The sequence below is a fragment of the Lytechinus variegatus genome, chromosome 4, assembly GCF_018143015.1.
Source record: "Lytechinus variegatus isolate NC3 chromosome 4, Lvar_3.0, whole genome shotgun sequence".
NCBI classification, from domain to species: domain Eukaryota; kingdom Metazoa; phylum Echinodermata; class Echinoidea; order Temnopleuroida; family Toxopneustidae; genus Lytechinus; species Lytechinus variegatus.
The window spans coordinates 43,423,299-43,440,920 of NC_054743.1; the positions used below are offsets into that span (position 1 = coordinate 43,423,299).

Below are 17,622 nucleotides of genomic sequence, written 5' to 3' on the forward strand. Positions count from 1 at the left end.
ACATTATAAAGAAATGTTATTTTTATTATGAATACCATCCTAAATTAATAGGGCTAATTAGCTTATTAAAACACTTTAAGATCCAAGTGACATACCTATCAAGCTCCATGTTGAGGTACTTGATATGTTCTTCCACCCTCTGTTCTTGCATCTGTTTCTGGGCGCGGCCAGCCTTCTCGTCCCCTTTGCGGGCGTGGTGGCCCCTCCAGCTGGCCTGTATGGTGCTGGCGGCCCTGTCCTTGCTCTCCTCCTTACCCCCACCTGCCCAGGCCTCCTGAGCGGTCATCTGTTCCGCTTCAGGTCTGCTAGAGAGATTAATGACATTGAAAATGAATAGAGTAAAATAATATTCATATTACGGATATTGTTGACGATGGTAATGATCAATGTGATGGTGATATCAATGATCATAATGATGATAATGGTGGTGATGATGATAATTATGAATTACGGATAATGATGATGATGATGACAATGGCCATTACAATGATTAGGAAAATGAGAATGTATATTACACAGGCTTACAATATCAGTAGGGCATACTTTTCCATGTACATTAAAGCAGAAACGGGGAAAACAGAAATGGGACAACAAAGTTCCAAGGCCAGTCAAAAGAGCTTTTACATCAATGGCCTTCCTGGCTTTGGAAGTTAAAATTACTAGTAATTTTTATCCCTCTGTATGTATGCTCAAACATGTTGTTTCAAAATATTACAGAGGACTTAAATCTTGAGGCACAAATATTGAGATATTTGTTGGGAGCAAAGAGATCTTGGAATGGTCATTACATTTTGGTGGGAAAAGATACTCTTGCTACTCCATCAGATCTTGGAAGCGCCTTGAGAGATGGTTCTTCTAAAATTTCATGAATACAAGCAGTCATTCTTGTATAATGATTCAGGTCTTTATTCTACTCATTAATGAAATCTAACTCCATTTAACTTCTAATTTACTGATATTTTCCTAATTCAAATAGCCAAATGATATGAAATTTCAACCAATAATCCCTCTCTCCTCTCCGCTTCTTTCTCAATCATAGAGAGTGTTATTTCAAAGAGAACACACAGTCATCATATGATTAGCTCTCTCTGCTTTCCCTTCCTCTCAAATAAAAAGTGTTATTCCAAAGAGAGCAAAGAGACGTCATGTTATCACAATGTGCTCTTCTCTCATCGCCTGCATCTCAGCAAAGGAACAAGAAGATTAGAGACCGCAAACATCCCGCTGGCCAACAACAACATGGCTTTCAGGGGCATCCTCTCTGCACCACAATCAGGATATACACAAGCTTCCAGTATGGCCAAAGGCAAGGTGGCAGCTATCTTCCTTTTCCAGACCCCCAAAATATCACATTCTCATCTTAGTTTATCATTGAAATTTTTCTGCCGAGGTATAGGGTACATGGACAAGGAAACGATTCCCTGCTCGCTGAAATAATGTGTGTTTGGATTGTACTTATACAGTATACACACTTGATTTGATAAGGACAACACCCTGAACACAGATTTATTCCCTAACTCAAAGAGGATGTTGTATATATGCTTTCTGCAATCCAAAATGGCAGAGCTGAAATAATACAAGTCTGATTAATAACTTGAAGAAAAGCAAATTAGAACAGAAACAAGTCATTTATTCTAAAAACAATGTCTCCCATTTGTATTTTTTCTTCTATTTTCTCAAGATTATCATCATGAATTCAAGCATTCTCGGGTATTTTAACACTCATTCACATAGCCAAGAATCTGCATATTCAACTTTTTTCTTCACAGAAATGCAAGGGGAAAATATTGTTTCTTAAACTATCGTAATCTGATTTTATTTTTTTTTCTTGATTTTTGTTGCATAATTTGATTAACCAAAAAATATATACATGTACATGTAGATTCTTAAAATGAATGAATCATAGCATTCCACATTATTTAAATCAAAATCTAAAACCAATGACTGCTCATGGAAATGTTGCCCCAAATCTTTCTCTGGTTACAAAATGAGTGTTGACCTCGCCCTAAGGCAATTTCTAAAGGTAAGTTTATACTCCAGACTGATCTTATCAAGGTCTTGAATACATACCTCTCAAAGTCTGGGTTGCCGTTGACCTCCCAATGTCTACCACTCTGACCTTTCCCCTGCTTCCTGGAGCTGGTTGTGTCTTTGCCATGTTTGCCATCACTCTTTGATCCTGAGGACGATCCCCTGAGATCCCCACTGCTTCCCCCTCCCGCTCGTTTCCCAAGATGTCCCCTGCCCTTCTCCCTTCCTGCCTTGGACGAGTGGTGGAAGTCATGTGGGCTGCGAGGCGTGGGGGTACTGGGGAGACTGGAGGATGAGTGTCTCGGGGTCGGGGTCGAGGGGAGGCTCGATGACTGCCGAGGAGTCGGTGTGCTCGCCTTCTTCGTGACCCTCCCGTGGCCTGACCCGTTCCCTTCCAGCTGCATCTTGAGCATGTTCGTTGCCAGAGGTTTAACAGGGCGGTCCTCGTATGCCTGGAACTTGGATACGGGGGAGGACGCGTCGCCCCCGCTCTGGGTCTTCTCCAACTGGGTTCTAACATGGGATGCAAAGGATGCTGTGTCTGTGATACCATGAGACTGTCTGGTCGGAGGTACATCCGTGTATTCTTCCGACACGTTAGCTTTGGCCTTGCTATGCTTGGTGGTATGTTGGTGCTGTGCCTGTTGGGCTGAGGCTGTGTTGGGTCTGGTCTGTTGGGCTTCTCTGGGCATTGGATGGTGTGGGAGGAAGGATGCCTCGGAGGCAAGGGGTCCTAGCTGATCAACTTCGCCATCTACACAGAACACAATCAAGATAATTCATGTGAGAGTAATATGTAGAAACTGGTAATTCATTCAAAGAGTTACATTAAAAGTAGCGAGAATGCAAAGTGATGGCAGTACATACAGCACATTCAATTGAATTTAAAATAGTTCAGTATACTTTGCATGAGCATATTGACTCTAGTCATCGACTCTAGTCAAATTTTACATACACTGAACAAGTTAAACTTAGTTCCTGTCACTCAAATAAAAGAATTTGAAGCTTCATTCTTCTCACAAAGGATACAAATTCAAATGACAAAACAACAACAAATATAACCTCATCTAATAATTATAAAATATAACTGCATGTTCAATGGGTACAACATCTAATGATGGGTGTTTACACTTCATATCAAGTTTATAATATAATCCTCTCTTCATTTCAACTCTGACCGACTGAAGAACAACTTTCATGACTTTATACAAGCATCAAGATATGAGGCAATAACATGAATTCATTAATAACCAAAGAAAAAAGGTCCCTCTAAAAATTTAATAGATAGAATAAATCCATGGATAGGGAATCATTTATTTTCAGGGGCTATTTCTTTCATTTGAAGGGATACGTTTTTTTTAACGCCAAAAGGACTGGGCTATTTGAGATGTATTGAGGACCGGGGGGGGGGGGGGGGGGGGGGGTGGGGGGGGGTTGGAGTCCTTTTAGGGTTAAATAATGATTGATTCTGTGCCAAATGAAGAATCATTTTTCTGGTGTATGTACAATATTGATTTTCTAAATGTTCTTGATATTCTTAAAGACTGTTTGTGGAAGATCTAGGGCAACTCAAGAAAAGATAGTCACCGAAAGCATTACACTTGGGGAATTTGGGGGCAATCGGGCTGTGATTGGAGTTATATCATCTGTTGCTGTCATGAATAATACAGATATTGACTAATGGGGTGTGTAATATAAACATTCTTTGGACCGCCGGATTAATATTTTCCCGAGGGGTTATATTTTCCTGACGCGCGCAGCGCTGAGGGAAAATATGATCACGAGGGAAAATATTAATCCTTTAGGCGGTCCAAAGAATGTTTTTTTACACATCCCATCAGTCAATATCTGTTATATTAGATAGCCTTTCATGATGAAGAGAAAAATGGCCTAACGATTCGTGCAGCCTGTTGTTTACGATAGTCACAGTGATTGATGGAACTGGTATAGATCTAGATGTAACTTTAGTCTACTACTACTCTAATGCAGTGAATGGCCCTTTTCTAATCAAATCAAGTTTGTTTTAGGCCTAGCCCTAGATCTAAGTTAGAGTCCAGTCCAGATACTTTAGTCCCACATATTTTATTTCCGTGTAGTTGGTAACATCTAATCCACAAGAGGGCGCCATACACGTAGAAAAATATATTCACGGACCGGTTGGTCAATATATTCATCGAAGGTGGACCGGCTGGGAAAATAGACGGATTTCGATCATATCACATGACGCGCAATTGACCAATCGCGCTTGGCTATCTAATATTTCCTGATAGAGCCTTGTATGAAGCAGAAATCTGTGGCATACCTTCAATATCTTGTAGGAAGACATCGGCAGTCCCAGATGGAGGAGAGTTCTCTCCCACCGGTTTGAAGTTACGATGAAGCTGTGAGTTCTCATTCCTGTCTGAAGGCCATGCACTACCGGGGCTCAGCACCTGAAAGATCAATATAAAACACCCATGCTTATTTTAGCTTATGTATTGATTATCTACTGGACAATCGTATGGTGAGTTGTTACTTAAAACCTGGCGGATGTTTCATAAAATTGTCAGTACTTGATTTTATACAAAAAGTGACCCTTTTCTCATTTGCTAAAATCAGATTTTCATTTTTTATTTCAGTTCGCTAAAATTGAAAAAAAAATACAAATTATCGATGATTAAAAAAAAGCATCTGAAATTGAACACGATATTTTACAAAGTTTACATACTGTCATGTATGTTGGTTTATGAGAAATGCACTCTGATTATATGAACACATGAAAAACTTGGGTTATATACTTGAGCAAAATAATACCCTATCACTTATGAATTCATCTGTGTGTGAAGTTGTGCACAACTTAAGAACAGTTATAGGTAGTTATCACAATGCTCAGTACTAAAGGGCTCCACAAACAGTTTGCAATAATACTCTCATGGTATTTTATGAACTTTAACTGAAATTGTGGCATGTGCTTCAGTCTTTCAAGAATAACTTGATAGTGTGCTATCTTCTATTAACAGAGTAAATGATAATTATTCTTCAGTTCTAAATTTTCTTCTGCTGTTTTAAAAAAATAAAATCTGTGAATACTACACAGAAATCTCTCTTTTAATCAAAAAGCTAATAAAAACAAGTATCTTCCTTCAAAGAGTGGCTAATATGTGACCCAAATCATGAACAAATCCACAGAAACTCACCTTGGAGGGAGAAGGGCTCCTCAGAGGCGAAGGCATCCTCTTGGTAGGAGACTTCTGACCACCGTTGCCACCCTTCTGACCGGGCATTGAGGGGGTCAGTTTGGTAGGCGAGAGCCGGGTGGGGCGCATGGCGGACCCAGCAGGGGCATTGCCTACCGGTGTAGACGGGAGAGACGATGGGGTGGATGGCGCATGTGCCCCACCCTGGGCCTGGGCTTGGGGTGGGTTTGAAGGGGATGGAGACGGAAGCTGTGCCTGGGTGGAGTCAGGACCACCTATGGCTACTGGGAAGGGGTGTTGCTGTTGTTGGTATTTCTTCTGTTGTTGGAGGATCCTCATCAACCTTTCATCTTCTTTTGCCTGTGTCTGATCAATACAAATAATAAAACAACCATTACACACCCATTAAATGCAATATATAACCGCAAAAACTGGAGACATTCGTATCACCCTTCAATACAGATACAGATCCGAAGATTACTTAAGGAAAAGATAATTAGTATGTTTAGTCAGATTCAGTTCAGAGAAGTGACAGTGAACAAGACCAAACATCAAATGTAAAAGATAGGCCTATACTTGCAGATATTCCTTTTAATACTACAAAATCAAATCATCATTATCACTAACGTCCTTTTAACAAACACTACAATCTTTCCCACTGCTATCACAACCATCAGCAAACCCCTACTTCAAACACTGACGACCATCATAACAATCACTCCCAATATCTTTACTATTGCAGCAATAACCACCACTTCCTTGACCACCAACTGATCCCTCTCTATTGCTAACACCACCATCATCATCAATCACTCCAGCTATCTCATTCACAACCTTCACAATAATTATCGCCACCACCACAACCATCATCATAACCATCACTCCAACTTCCAGCATGAACCATCTCCATAATCACTTTTACCATCTCCACAATCACAAAAACATCCACTAGTACCAACACCTTCATTGCTACCATCAAGGAAATTCTTGAATCTTTCTTTAATAATACCTCAGACACCACTGTGAGAGGGCATGTGTTGCCGAGGTATTGCACAAGTTGTAGGTGTTGTCCTGGGTGGTACCATCTTCCTTTGCCTTGACTGTACAGCCACTCAGCCTTCAAGCTGCAGGAAATAGAAGATAACAGTACACTATGTCAGATACAAATATCAAAGGTACATCAAGGTAAAATGTAATTGCATAAATAGAGTCTGCATCTTCAACCACAACATGTATCAAATGTAGGGGAGACCGGGGTTAGTTGGAACATGGGGTAAGTTGAAACATTGTAATTTTCTTTAAAGCCTGTAAAATAAACTTATGCAATACTACCCTCAATTTATTGCTATTGATAATACAACAGTGTTAAATTATTATTGCAATAAATCGAGGGCAGTATTGCATAAATTTATTTTACAGGCGTTAAAGAAAATTACAATGTTTCAACTTACCCCATGTTCCAACTAACCCCGGTCTCCCCTACTATTCAAATTTACATACTGTAAACAAATACACAAGTACAGATTCCAAAATACATCATCACATTTGTACAAACATCAGGTAATGTACATTAGTCTGAAAAGGATGTCTGAATTTCAATATTGTCCTTGCTCCCAATACTTGAAATGAGCAGAAAAGAACTGCACCTCTACAGAAAATGGAGCAGCAATGGCAGCTGATGCCTCAGTGCGTGACAGAGTTAAGAGGAAAGGGAAGGGGTAATTTGCAATGCCGGTGACAGGCAAATCACCTTAATTATAGCACAAGCTGCAACAACGAGAGACTTGAAGAGATACGTGTGTTCATACCTGTTTGAATGGTAGAATGGAGAGGTCAATGGTACACATTGGTGTGAAACTACAGTATCAGTATGAACAGTATAGCAAATACACATATCATATGGTACGAGATTTCACATGATGTGAAAGAAATATGCTTTATTCCACGAGGCACAGCCGACTTGAATAGAGTGTTTGGGTCATTCCGTGTCAAATTACCCAAAAATAAATTAAAATTAAATCGCACCATCTCAGAATTCGTTCATTTTTGGTATATAGGGAGTTTGACATGGCCCATGTCCACATATTTTTTTTTAGCGCAATCGGATGCACGGTTTTCCCGTTATGACACGCCCAATATCGGTGATTTGACCAAAAATGGGCGCGGCCGCCAAGTTTTAAATGACCGTGGCTCGGTAACCGATGCACCAAAATCAGTAAAAATGGTATCATTGGATAGGAAATTGAATGAACTATATGAAAAATGTGTTATTTTTTATGTAGGGGCAATATAATGAGTGATGACCTTTTGACCTTTGCATTGACCTTGAATTTGACCCCCGGGGTCACACTATTTTGAGTAAATATTTCAATATATGAATACCTTACATTATTTCTATATAATATTAAAAAACTGGAGGTGTATTATTTTTTGTTTTTGTTCCAACTTCTCTCGAAGAAGGCATACTTTTTGCAAATATTTTTACTACAGTCCCACACATACTAATTTCTGTATTGTATAGTGAATACACATAATGTATGTTGATACGAAGTATCTCAAAACTTGTATGTAATGATGTGCATGCCTGCAAATCAGCATTATGAGGTAGGTCCATGAGAAACATGAATTACACTACCTTAATACATTTTACCAATCTTCCGGGGGGCAGTCAAATATATTGCTGTACACACGTGTGACAAAAAAATGCATTTAAAGGTGTGGTTTTACAGTTTTGGATGCAAGCCACGCATGCACTCGTTAAGGATGTCAAAAACACCAATTTTCAAAAAAGGGGTAGTTTTGAAAGACTGGTCAATGGTGAAGGGTGAAGCGCATTTAGGGTATTTTTTCCCAAAGCTTTGTTATTAGACTGGCCAAACGTGTTTAGGGTATGTTTTTTTTCCCCGAGGTCATATTCTGGCGACGACTTGTTTAGGGGCCAAAAGTGTAAATAGTAAATAAAGCCCGTGAAAAACTTGTTTACGGGGTTATTTTGCACACAGAGAAAAACTCGTTTAGGTGGTGTTTGGAAATAATTTGGCCTCGCGTGTGTAACTGTACAGTGCTACATTTGACTGCCCCCCCCCCCCCTACCCCAGGACCAATCTTGTACTGATCAGAGCTCAAGAGAATGTGTCCAATGTGGGTATATTTTTGCAATATAAGTTTCTTAGATGACATATTTCTGAGATGATGATGAAAAGACGGAGCATTAATCTAGCACAATGTTTTCTTCTCCGACCCAACACATATCTTCCTTTGCTAGCCCATGAGGATGCATAAATTTGACAGGATAGTCTCCAAACTCTTTGGAGATCTCATCTACCGTACTAATCCAGGGTTAATCATTTTAACTATTATAATGTTTTATACCCTCGCAAATTGGACTGTAAACACGTAGCTTTCCTAGCGAAATAAATACATGTACCCTGTTTTCGTTATTTAAGTGTTTTTGACACCCTTATTACTCATGTAAGTAACATGCAATATCTTGAAAAAGAGATCTATATTTTTTTACGTTTTTTGGTTGCGCATGTTATCTACTTGTCAATGGAAGTCCCCCCCCCCCCCCCCCCCCGTCTAACTTCTGATCACTAACCAATGTGTTCCCTCGATAAGTTGGACAAATTACGTACAAAACATGTGCTATCTGAATAGTCACTCATGAAATGGTACATCTATAGCATAAGATATCTAGGCAGGTGTCCAAGCAAAAAACAAACTGCTGTAAGTTGAGGAAAGAGCTGGTTCAGCAGGAACAAGTGTCTATCTTATCAGTGAATCTGGTTACATGTAATTCTACATACATTACAATTTATGAGATGCCTTTTTGGTGGGGGGGAGGGGCTCAGCTCAATGGATCAATTTGTATACATTGTACACTTTGGGAACAATCCAGTACATGAAACCCACACAGTGAAAATTTGTTTACATTACAAAGAAATTACAGTGGGTCATACATGTATCTGCCTCATATGGTAATTATGGGCAGGGAACTATTCCTCCATGATAAAACATGTTATTACTGTTTACTGAGTTTGGCTGGACATAAACTATATGTTTAAGAACAGTGGAAAGACATGAATTGTACAGCTTCAGTAAAAGAGTGCATCCATCCCTTATTGCATCACAAGTATTGAATGCACGTTCACTGACCCAGCACAAATAGATATGTGTGGGACTGTAATGAGAATTTTTGCAGTAAGAAAGCATATTTTGAGAGTGGTTTTAAGACAGAGAAAAAATAATACACTTCCAATTTTTTGATATTGTGTAAAAATAATGTTAGGAATTCAGATATAAAAATATTGACTAAAAATAGTGTGACCCCGGGGGTCAAATTCAAGGTCAATGCAAAGGTCAAAAGGTCATCACTCATTATATTACCCCTACATAAAAAATAACACATTTTTCAGATAGTTCATTCAATTTTCTATCCACTGATACCTTTTTTACTGATTTTGGTCCATCAGTTACCGAGCTATGGTCGCTTAAAACTTGGCGGCCACGCCCATTTTCAGCCAAATCAATGAAATTGGGCGTGTCATGACGGGAAAATCGTGCATCCGATTGCGCTAAAAAAAAATATGTGGACATGGGCCATGTCAAACTCCCTATATACCAAAAATGAACGAATTCTGAGACGGTGCGATTTAACTCGTTGGGTGAATTGACATGGAATGACCCGTTTCTATCTTTCGCTGAATGAGAAATGTTGTATCAATGAAGGAATGAGAATACTCACTTATTGTGTTGTACAATGCACGATGCAAGAGTGCTGAAAGGCAGCTCGTGCTAAGGCCCTGGTAATAATAACGCGCCTCGGAATAGATTGTTTCTAGATAGATGGCGCTATACGATGCTTATTATCATTATTACAATGCCTTGGAAGTTATCACAAATATGATCAATTATTGATTATTGCTATGTTAGTTTATGAAAATGAGGAAAAATTGAAAACAAAAAGCAACATCCCATTCATGGGCGATTCATATCCACAGCAGCAGTGCACATTTTGCAAGTTGGTCCTACACATGTTGCACCAGAATTTAAAGCACAATGAATTGAAATGCACTTATGGTCTATCACCTGGGGTAGGTGTTGATCTTCTAGAAGGATATGGTAACAGTGTGTTATCTTTTGAACTACATAGGATATGTAAGATGCTTGAGCTGATGACTTTGAAACAATTAGGGCTCTTGTTTATATGTGCTATCTTCAGTTTCTATATATTCTTGGAGATAATGATTACCGGAAGCAGAGAAAAGTTTTATATATCTGAGGATATTAGTGTTGAATATGGTAAAGGTATCAGCTAGAAATAAAGGAGTACTAGTATATTAACATTGTAATGCAGTCATGCAGATGTACATGCAATGTTATCTTCATGGTTGACATTCTTCCCAACGTGTATGTGTATAAATATCCTGAAGTGCTACAACACTGGAACTATCACTGTAATGTTTCAGCAATAGAGAGTAGATTAAAGCCTTGTGTGTCCTTGAAAAAAGAGTAGCATGATGTGATATATAGAGCTTGATTGAATCATGTATACCCTTAATCCCTTCATACACTTTTAGGGCGGAGGACGGGCTTGGTCCCACATACCTAATCCTCTGTGGGTAAGTCTCCCTGAGCCTTCTTGCCCACGATCAATGGCAATGGCAGCCACCAGCGTTTCTTCGCAAAGTGAAATACATGTAGATCCACCATCATTAAAAGTCTCTGTTGCTAGATAGAGCTATCTCTTTTCTTCTATCTATACTTCCATACTGCATCTACGTATGTCTGTTTGTATAAGTCTGTATGTTGGTGCTCTCTCTCCCTCTTTCTCTCTACCTCTTCACATGTAGGTGGATGTCTTCCTTTTGTATTTCCTTTCTCCATATCTCTATCGCAAAATAGCTTTTTGTTCTCTTCCCTCCCCACCCCCTCACCACTATATATATCTGCCTCTCTCTATATCTTTCAGATATTCTCTCACTTTTCATTTACAATGTACCTTAATATCTTTTCTGCCATGAACTTTCAATATTATGGTAGCCCTATCTTTCTCTCTCACTCTCTTCTACCTCAGACAGTCACTCTGTCTCCCAGTGTCTAGCATGTACATGTATCTCTTTTGCTCTGTCTCTCTCTCTCTCTCCCTGCTGTTGTCACACTGTCAATTCCCTATGAATCACCCAGTAAATTGGGGTCCCACGGCTCAGAACGATCGCATCAATTGTTTCCTGCATTTGACCGCAAACAACAACAGTCTACGGAGAGAGATCGAGACCGGCAGTGATTGACAGACTGGAACAGGTCTACTGGGATAGGCCTGGCAACACCAAAATTCTGTTGAACATCCAGGGTTCTGTTCAGAGTTGATTGGTATATGCAGAGAGTCAATTGAGCTGTCACATGCTGATGCTGGTGGATGTTTCATAAAGCTGTTCATAAGTTAAAATTGACTTTAAGAACGACTGGTGCCCTATCTTGTGGTAAATGATAGACACCTGGAGCCCCATAACACAAAGATTAGCAATCAATCACAAAATGAACTGACCAATCAATGTTACATTCACATTTTAGTTAAAAATACTGACCAGGAACCAATCAGAAGCGTTCTTTCATATTTGCTATTCATCGCTAAGCTTTGTGTTAAGGGGCCGTGGAGCCCATCTACGATTGATGCCATTGACTACAGTGTACACTCATTCATGAAAATTGAGTGTTCGATTAATCGCTAACTTTTATCTTACAGGACCCAGATTTTCATAGGTGTTGATTTAGTTTCTAAGAAAGGATCACCTGTTGTTTGTATAGTCGCATATAACTTACAAACAGCTTTATGAAACATCCACCAGGATCAAGCAACGTCTAATTGCATACTGCAATGCTCCTTAAACATAAATAAAATTACTTCTCTCTACCCCATGGCAAACTGATATATTGAAAAATGAGAGATCAAGGGTCAGTACAGCCAAAGCAAACTTATCAAGGTATCTTAGACAAATGACATCAATTTTTACAAATGATAATCATTTTCATTGCAGCCAATATCAATCATAATGGGAAGAACTGTCAGTTTCCTATACATAGAAAGTCCTTTCAGTGCTGTGTACAATGATCAGCAGTCAGTGCAAGCATTGTTACAGGTCTGTCTGAAGAAACAGTGACTAAGAATAGGCAATGGTCAGTACGTTCTATGACACATACTCCATGACACCTGTTGGTCACAACTGCTAGCTGTGTAGTTTTCTCATTTACATACAAAGATCCAAGAACAAATGACCATTCTGACAGGTGGTTACACACACCAATGGACATTTGTCTAGCAGTCATTGTTGGCAGAAACAGTGACCATGGTGATAAGGCCTTGTGAAGCATGAAACATGGTCTTCTGTGTCTTATGATACAACTGCACTGTGGTTAATATCTTGGAAACCCATATCCTATGACATACGACTACTTGGAACGTGGTTTCACATAAAGTTATGTATAGAAGCAACCAAGACATTGACCAAAGATTGTCAAAAAGACTGGAAGCTTTTAGATCAGTGCCCATACTCACAAGTCCAGTCGTCACCTACTACATGGGCCACAGTATACATGTGAGTACTAGATATTTTTAGGTTTTATGAATACAGGCCTAAACATACATGTAGTGGACTATATTACCTGTTGACTTCCTCTTAGGACAATGCGCATTTGTCACATCCTCTCATCTTCCACAATTAAAATCTGGAACATTGCAACAAAAATTCTATCAAACCTACAAATAGATCATGCATCAGTTTCCAAATCTGCAACATCATCATAGGCCAACTTTCCATAGCCTAAGTGTGATCTAAGAACTTGTCACCTGTTGTCCATGTAGCCACTGGACTACGTTTAATACTTGGAATCATTGGACTGGAATACAGCTCTCATCCACACAATCTAAAACTCCCTTTTCACTAGTGACATCACTAAAAACATTCCCTGACAAATTCGGCTTGAAAAAAAAATGGCATTACGTTCAATGACTGCATAGGAACAACGACCGCAGCTACGTCACCAACACTACTTACTTTGGTTTCATGACACAATCATGCTTTTCAAGTAACTACCCTTTGGTCAATTACCAAAGTCAAAGAACAAGGACAAGTGCAAGGTCATTACCCAAATCAAATAAAGCAGGCTCTGTGTCACTGACAGGAGCTTGTCTGCAGAATGATGAAGACATCATGGTCAGTAGCTTCCCTGACATATAGAGAACCAGTACCAAAGTAATCATGTCAATCATTTATTTACTTTTGGCCTGGTCCTAAACAACAAAACCAGGCCAACAGACCTAAATGAGGCTAATTAGGTATTCATCTGGTCATACATGTATCTCGGATCCCTGTTAAACTGATGCCTACCAAATTCTGACTGTGGATGTTTTTCATCATGCTACTCCAAGATATGACAATAGATATAAAATTAGAAATGCAAATTCTGTTTTATGATGACATCACACTTCTGTAATCTATATTTCTACTACAACAATTTTGCCATTGGAGAGTATCTAGTTCATGCCTTCTTGAAGAACAGCATACACATTGCCATCATGAAAGCTGGTGTAACTTCCTAGGAACATTCTTGACAAAAAAAATATTCTAGTACTTACTTTTCTTTATGTGTGATTGCATAACCGTCTAGGATGTGTAGCGTTGGACACCAATTGACGATGTAGGGCCTGTAGTCAAACCCGCTGTTGAAAGGTGATCTGAAGTTGGAGTTAAGAAATTCTTTGGAAACTACAAATAATTTCAAAAGATAATACTCATTTCATACCTGAATTGGTGCATTCATTGTCAAGTCTTAGATTTGACAGTGCATCAACGTTCTAAATATCTACTACTCTGCAGACAGTAAAAAGGTCAAAGGAAAAAAAAAGAACATCTCCTGACCTGTCCACATGCCATATTAACCCATTCTTAATGGGGCAAAGTCTTAAAAGTGAACACAATATGGCATTCACTCTGGCAACATGTACCATTTATTTGAACAAGAATGATAGAGGAATTAAAAACAACTCCTACTTACATACATGAACATGCAATGGGTCATTGCATGTATGTGTCTTGAACTGAATTATACTCTTTGTCTACTTTCTGAAACAGAAATCAAATTATTTCAACCACTGAAGGCACTGATGGTATCTGTCAAGCTGCATTTGTAATGAACCAAAAATAACTACTCCCTTTATTAACTAAATCCATTTAGATGGTTGTGCCTTTCTGGGTTAGGATTTAATCTGCTCTGGTGTGTCTGTAATTGGGATTTCTGGTCTCGCTCGTGAGCACAGACATCTAGACTGGTGAGAGAGATAGACCACGATAAAAACAGACGCAGAAAGATAGAGAGATAGAGAGCAGTTAGAGGGGAAGGGGAGATATAAAAGCAAATCAAAATGCAGCAACATTCTGTTGGGCAGAGATGAATATCGTCATTACAGAGAGTGAAGAGAAATTAAGGAAAGAAAGAGTGTGATAGACACAGAAATGAAAGAGAGGGGAATAGAAAAAATATAGGGCAGGATAAAAATAAAATAAATAGAGTTGTAGATAGAGATGTACATGTATGCATCGTCTTTAACATCAATAGTTGTAACAAACTTTAATCAATCCTTGTTTGTAGTTCCCTATCCCAAGAATAATTGTAAACTGCAGATTATTGAAGTTGAAATTATCACTACTGTGTATAGCAAGAAAGAACCAATTTTTACAAAAAGTAATATGGACAGGAATGATAAAAAACATAAATACAAAAGATCATCAAGAGAGAGGCCATGTTAGAAATCCACCAAATTTGTATGTGTACAACCTGTTTTTGGTTTTTTTTTCATTTTTCTATATGAATCAAACCCCCTCATTGTGATATCTCTGCAAACATCACAACTGTTCCAAAAATGAAGACCTCTTCAGCCGAACAGTGCCTTTGGGGCTGTCATAGATACCTTAAAAACTCTGTGTGGGTTTGCTTTTTCCGCTGATCAGCCCTCGTAAGTATCAGGTGTAAATATGCATCATATCCATAGCAACAAACTCTCTTGTCTAAATGTTTTCATGACTTTTCCTCTCTGCGCTCATCGCATGGTTTCAAACATATGATCTTCTACATCAGGAATTACCTCCTTGCGTTGCTATGGTAACTTTCTTTAAATGATTCTTAAGGGAAGGCAGCAAAGGCAATCTTGTTTCATCTATCTCTTGCGTCAGTAACACTTGACACGTTGAACTAATTTCTTTTGGCTTTTAATAATCATATGTGCAATACCCCCCCCCTTCCACTCAAATTATTTCCATTTCTGACATGCACCTCCACTCTCTTGTTCCATTTCTTAACTTTTAAAATAATTTTTTACAGTATTTCTTATTTTATTTTATCTGGTATAAATTCAAATGATTACTTGATTCAAATAATATGTTTTCATATTCCCTTGATTTGTTAAACCTTAATAGCAACCAATCTCATAATAATCTCAACAATTTAATTAAACCCTAATCTCCACAATAACAGCATATTTAACTACAATTCTAATATATTTTTTAATATATGAACCTCTCTATGGCAAAAAAATGAAACTGTGGATTTTTTTTTACATAATCAGCTACATGTACATATTAAAGGCAAAACTAGTTATGTTTAAACTTGGGTATCAAGTTGCATACTAAAACAAGGCATTATCAATACAGAAGAAAATATTATCCATAACACATGTAAAAAATGAAAAGTTTCACAGAGATTTTCCACAGAACATGTTCCTCCCCACAGCCCTGCTAAAAATAGAAAGACAGTGTGGCGATCAATGCCAAACCTCATTTACGTCATGCAGTGTTGGCTCAAGACTGCGCCCTTGCAAAATCAAGTTTTACACATTGTCTTCCGTCTACATGTCAAAGTTTGAGATAAGACAATGCAGCAATGTGACGAAAATAAGGTCGTCAGTGCAAGGCAGTTGAGTATTCAAAGCCTATTTAAAATGTATTCATATCTCAAAGGCCTGTTCAGACACAGCATTTCAGGGACTCTTTTTTAGGCATTTCCAGGATGATATTCATTCCCATCCCGCAGCATTTGTTTTACTCCAGGGCCCCATCTACAAAGAGTTATGATTGGTCCAATCAATCCTAACTCTATGGAAATCCACCAGTGTCATAATTTGTTTCTACAGGAAATTTGCATAATGTCCTTTGTAAACGAAGAGAAGCACAGTGAATTTTCAAATAAACAATGAATGCAAGAACATTCATCATAGTTAAAAAATATCTTGAACGAACATGCATAATGGATGCTGACATTGCTGGCCGTCCATAGTTGTGATTGTTCGGAACCAATCGCAACTCTTATTAAGACGGGCCCCTGATGAACATCCCTACATGCACAGTATATTAGTGGAATACAAAATGTATCTTCTGGTAAGCAGCCAAGAAGTTCTATCATTCTAGCCTCACAGTTTTGTCCCATGAGACATTCAAGTAGCATGCTACCGTCATCCTTTTGTCAATCACTTCAGCCTTTTCTACATTTCTGTGTAAAGCAACAAAACGTTGAAGAGATGGCATTCAATGACGTTGCCCTTTTCCAGAGAAAATAGTGTTTCATCATATTTTCCTGGGGCCATGCCTAGATCTGTTACGTGACCAATTGAAATGAAGACAGGCAGGGATGGAATGAATTATACAGGCTTGAAAATGGATGAGGCGCATACATGTACATGTATGACAATGCACTGTTCTATGCATATATAGAAACTGAATTATTAATATCTCCAGAGGATTAATTCTCTCTGATTCATCTACCTTATTCACAAAAATGCAAAAATCCAGATGTACATGTATTTGACCAATCTTTTCACCCAAAGGAAATCCATGCAAGCTGTATCATAGCCTATAGTCTAGGCGGAAACTGCAGTAACAGGTGTATCTTTGCTGTTACACTTAACTTAAGCAATGAGTCTGATACATCAAGACTACAATGGGTACAACCACGGCCTACATGTACATGTATACATTCTCGTCTTACATCAGCCGTTGTTTTCATCTTATTGACTACTGTATGATGCAGGTTTTTTTCATACAGAAACTGCCATCAGACATTCAGAGATACAAGGAAAACAATGACTATGAAGCATGAAGAGAGTGTACAGGGAGTGGCTGCTTCACTGTCTGAAGTCTCGCTGAATTTCGTGTGTAACAGCATCAGACTCGTAAAAGCAAAGGCAATAGTTGCACCCCCTGCCTGCCTGCCTGCCTACCATTTAGATTATGAGCTTGCTGTATCATAATAACATAATACATGTAAGACTGAACTCCTGGCATTAGCTAAATTTGGGAAGGAATGAAGGATGATATTTCCAGTGAACTTGCACATTACACTTTTTATTTTTTTTTAATGTGAAGAT

General features: G+C 38.6%; 1 protein-coding gene across 1 annotated transcript in view; it reads right to left on the reverse strand.

Moving 5' to 3' along the window:
- LOC121414121 (serine-rich adhesin for platelets-like) overlaps positions 1-17,622 on the reverse strand; it is a 67,335-nt gene that overhangs the window by 23,125 nt on the left and 26,588 nt on the right. The window contains 6 exon segments of the mRNA XM_041607186.1: positions 96-305; positions 2,071-2,785; positions 4,334-4,463; positions 5,208-5,573; positions 6,217-6,331; positions 13,843-13,941. Coding sequence (XP_041463120.1) covers positions 96-305; positions 2,071-2,785; positions 4,334-4,463; positions 5,208-5,573; positions 6,217-6,331; positions 13,843-13,941 — 1,635 coding nt within the window.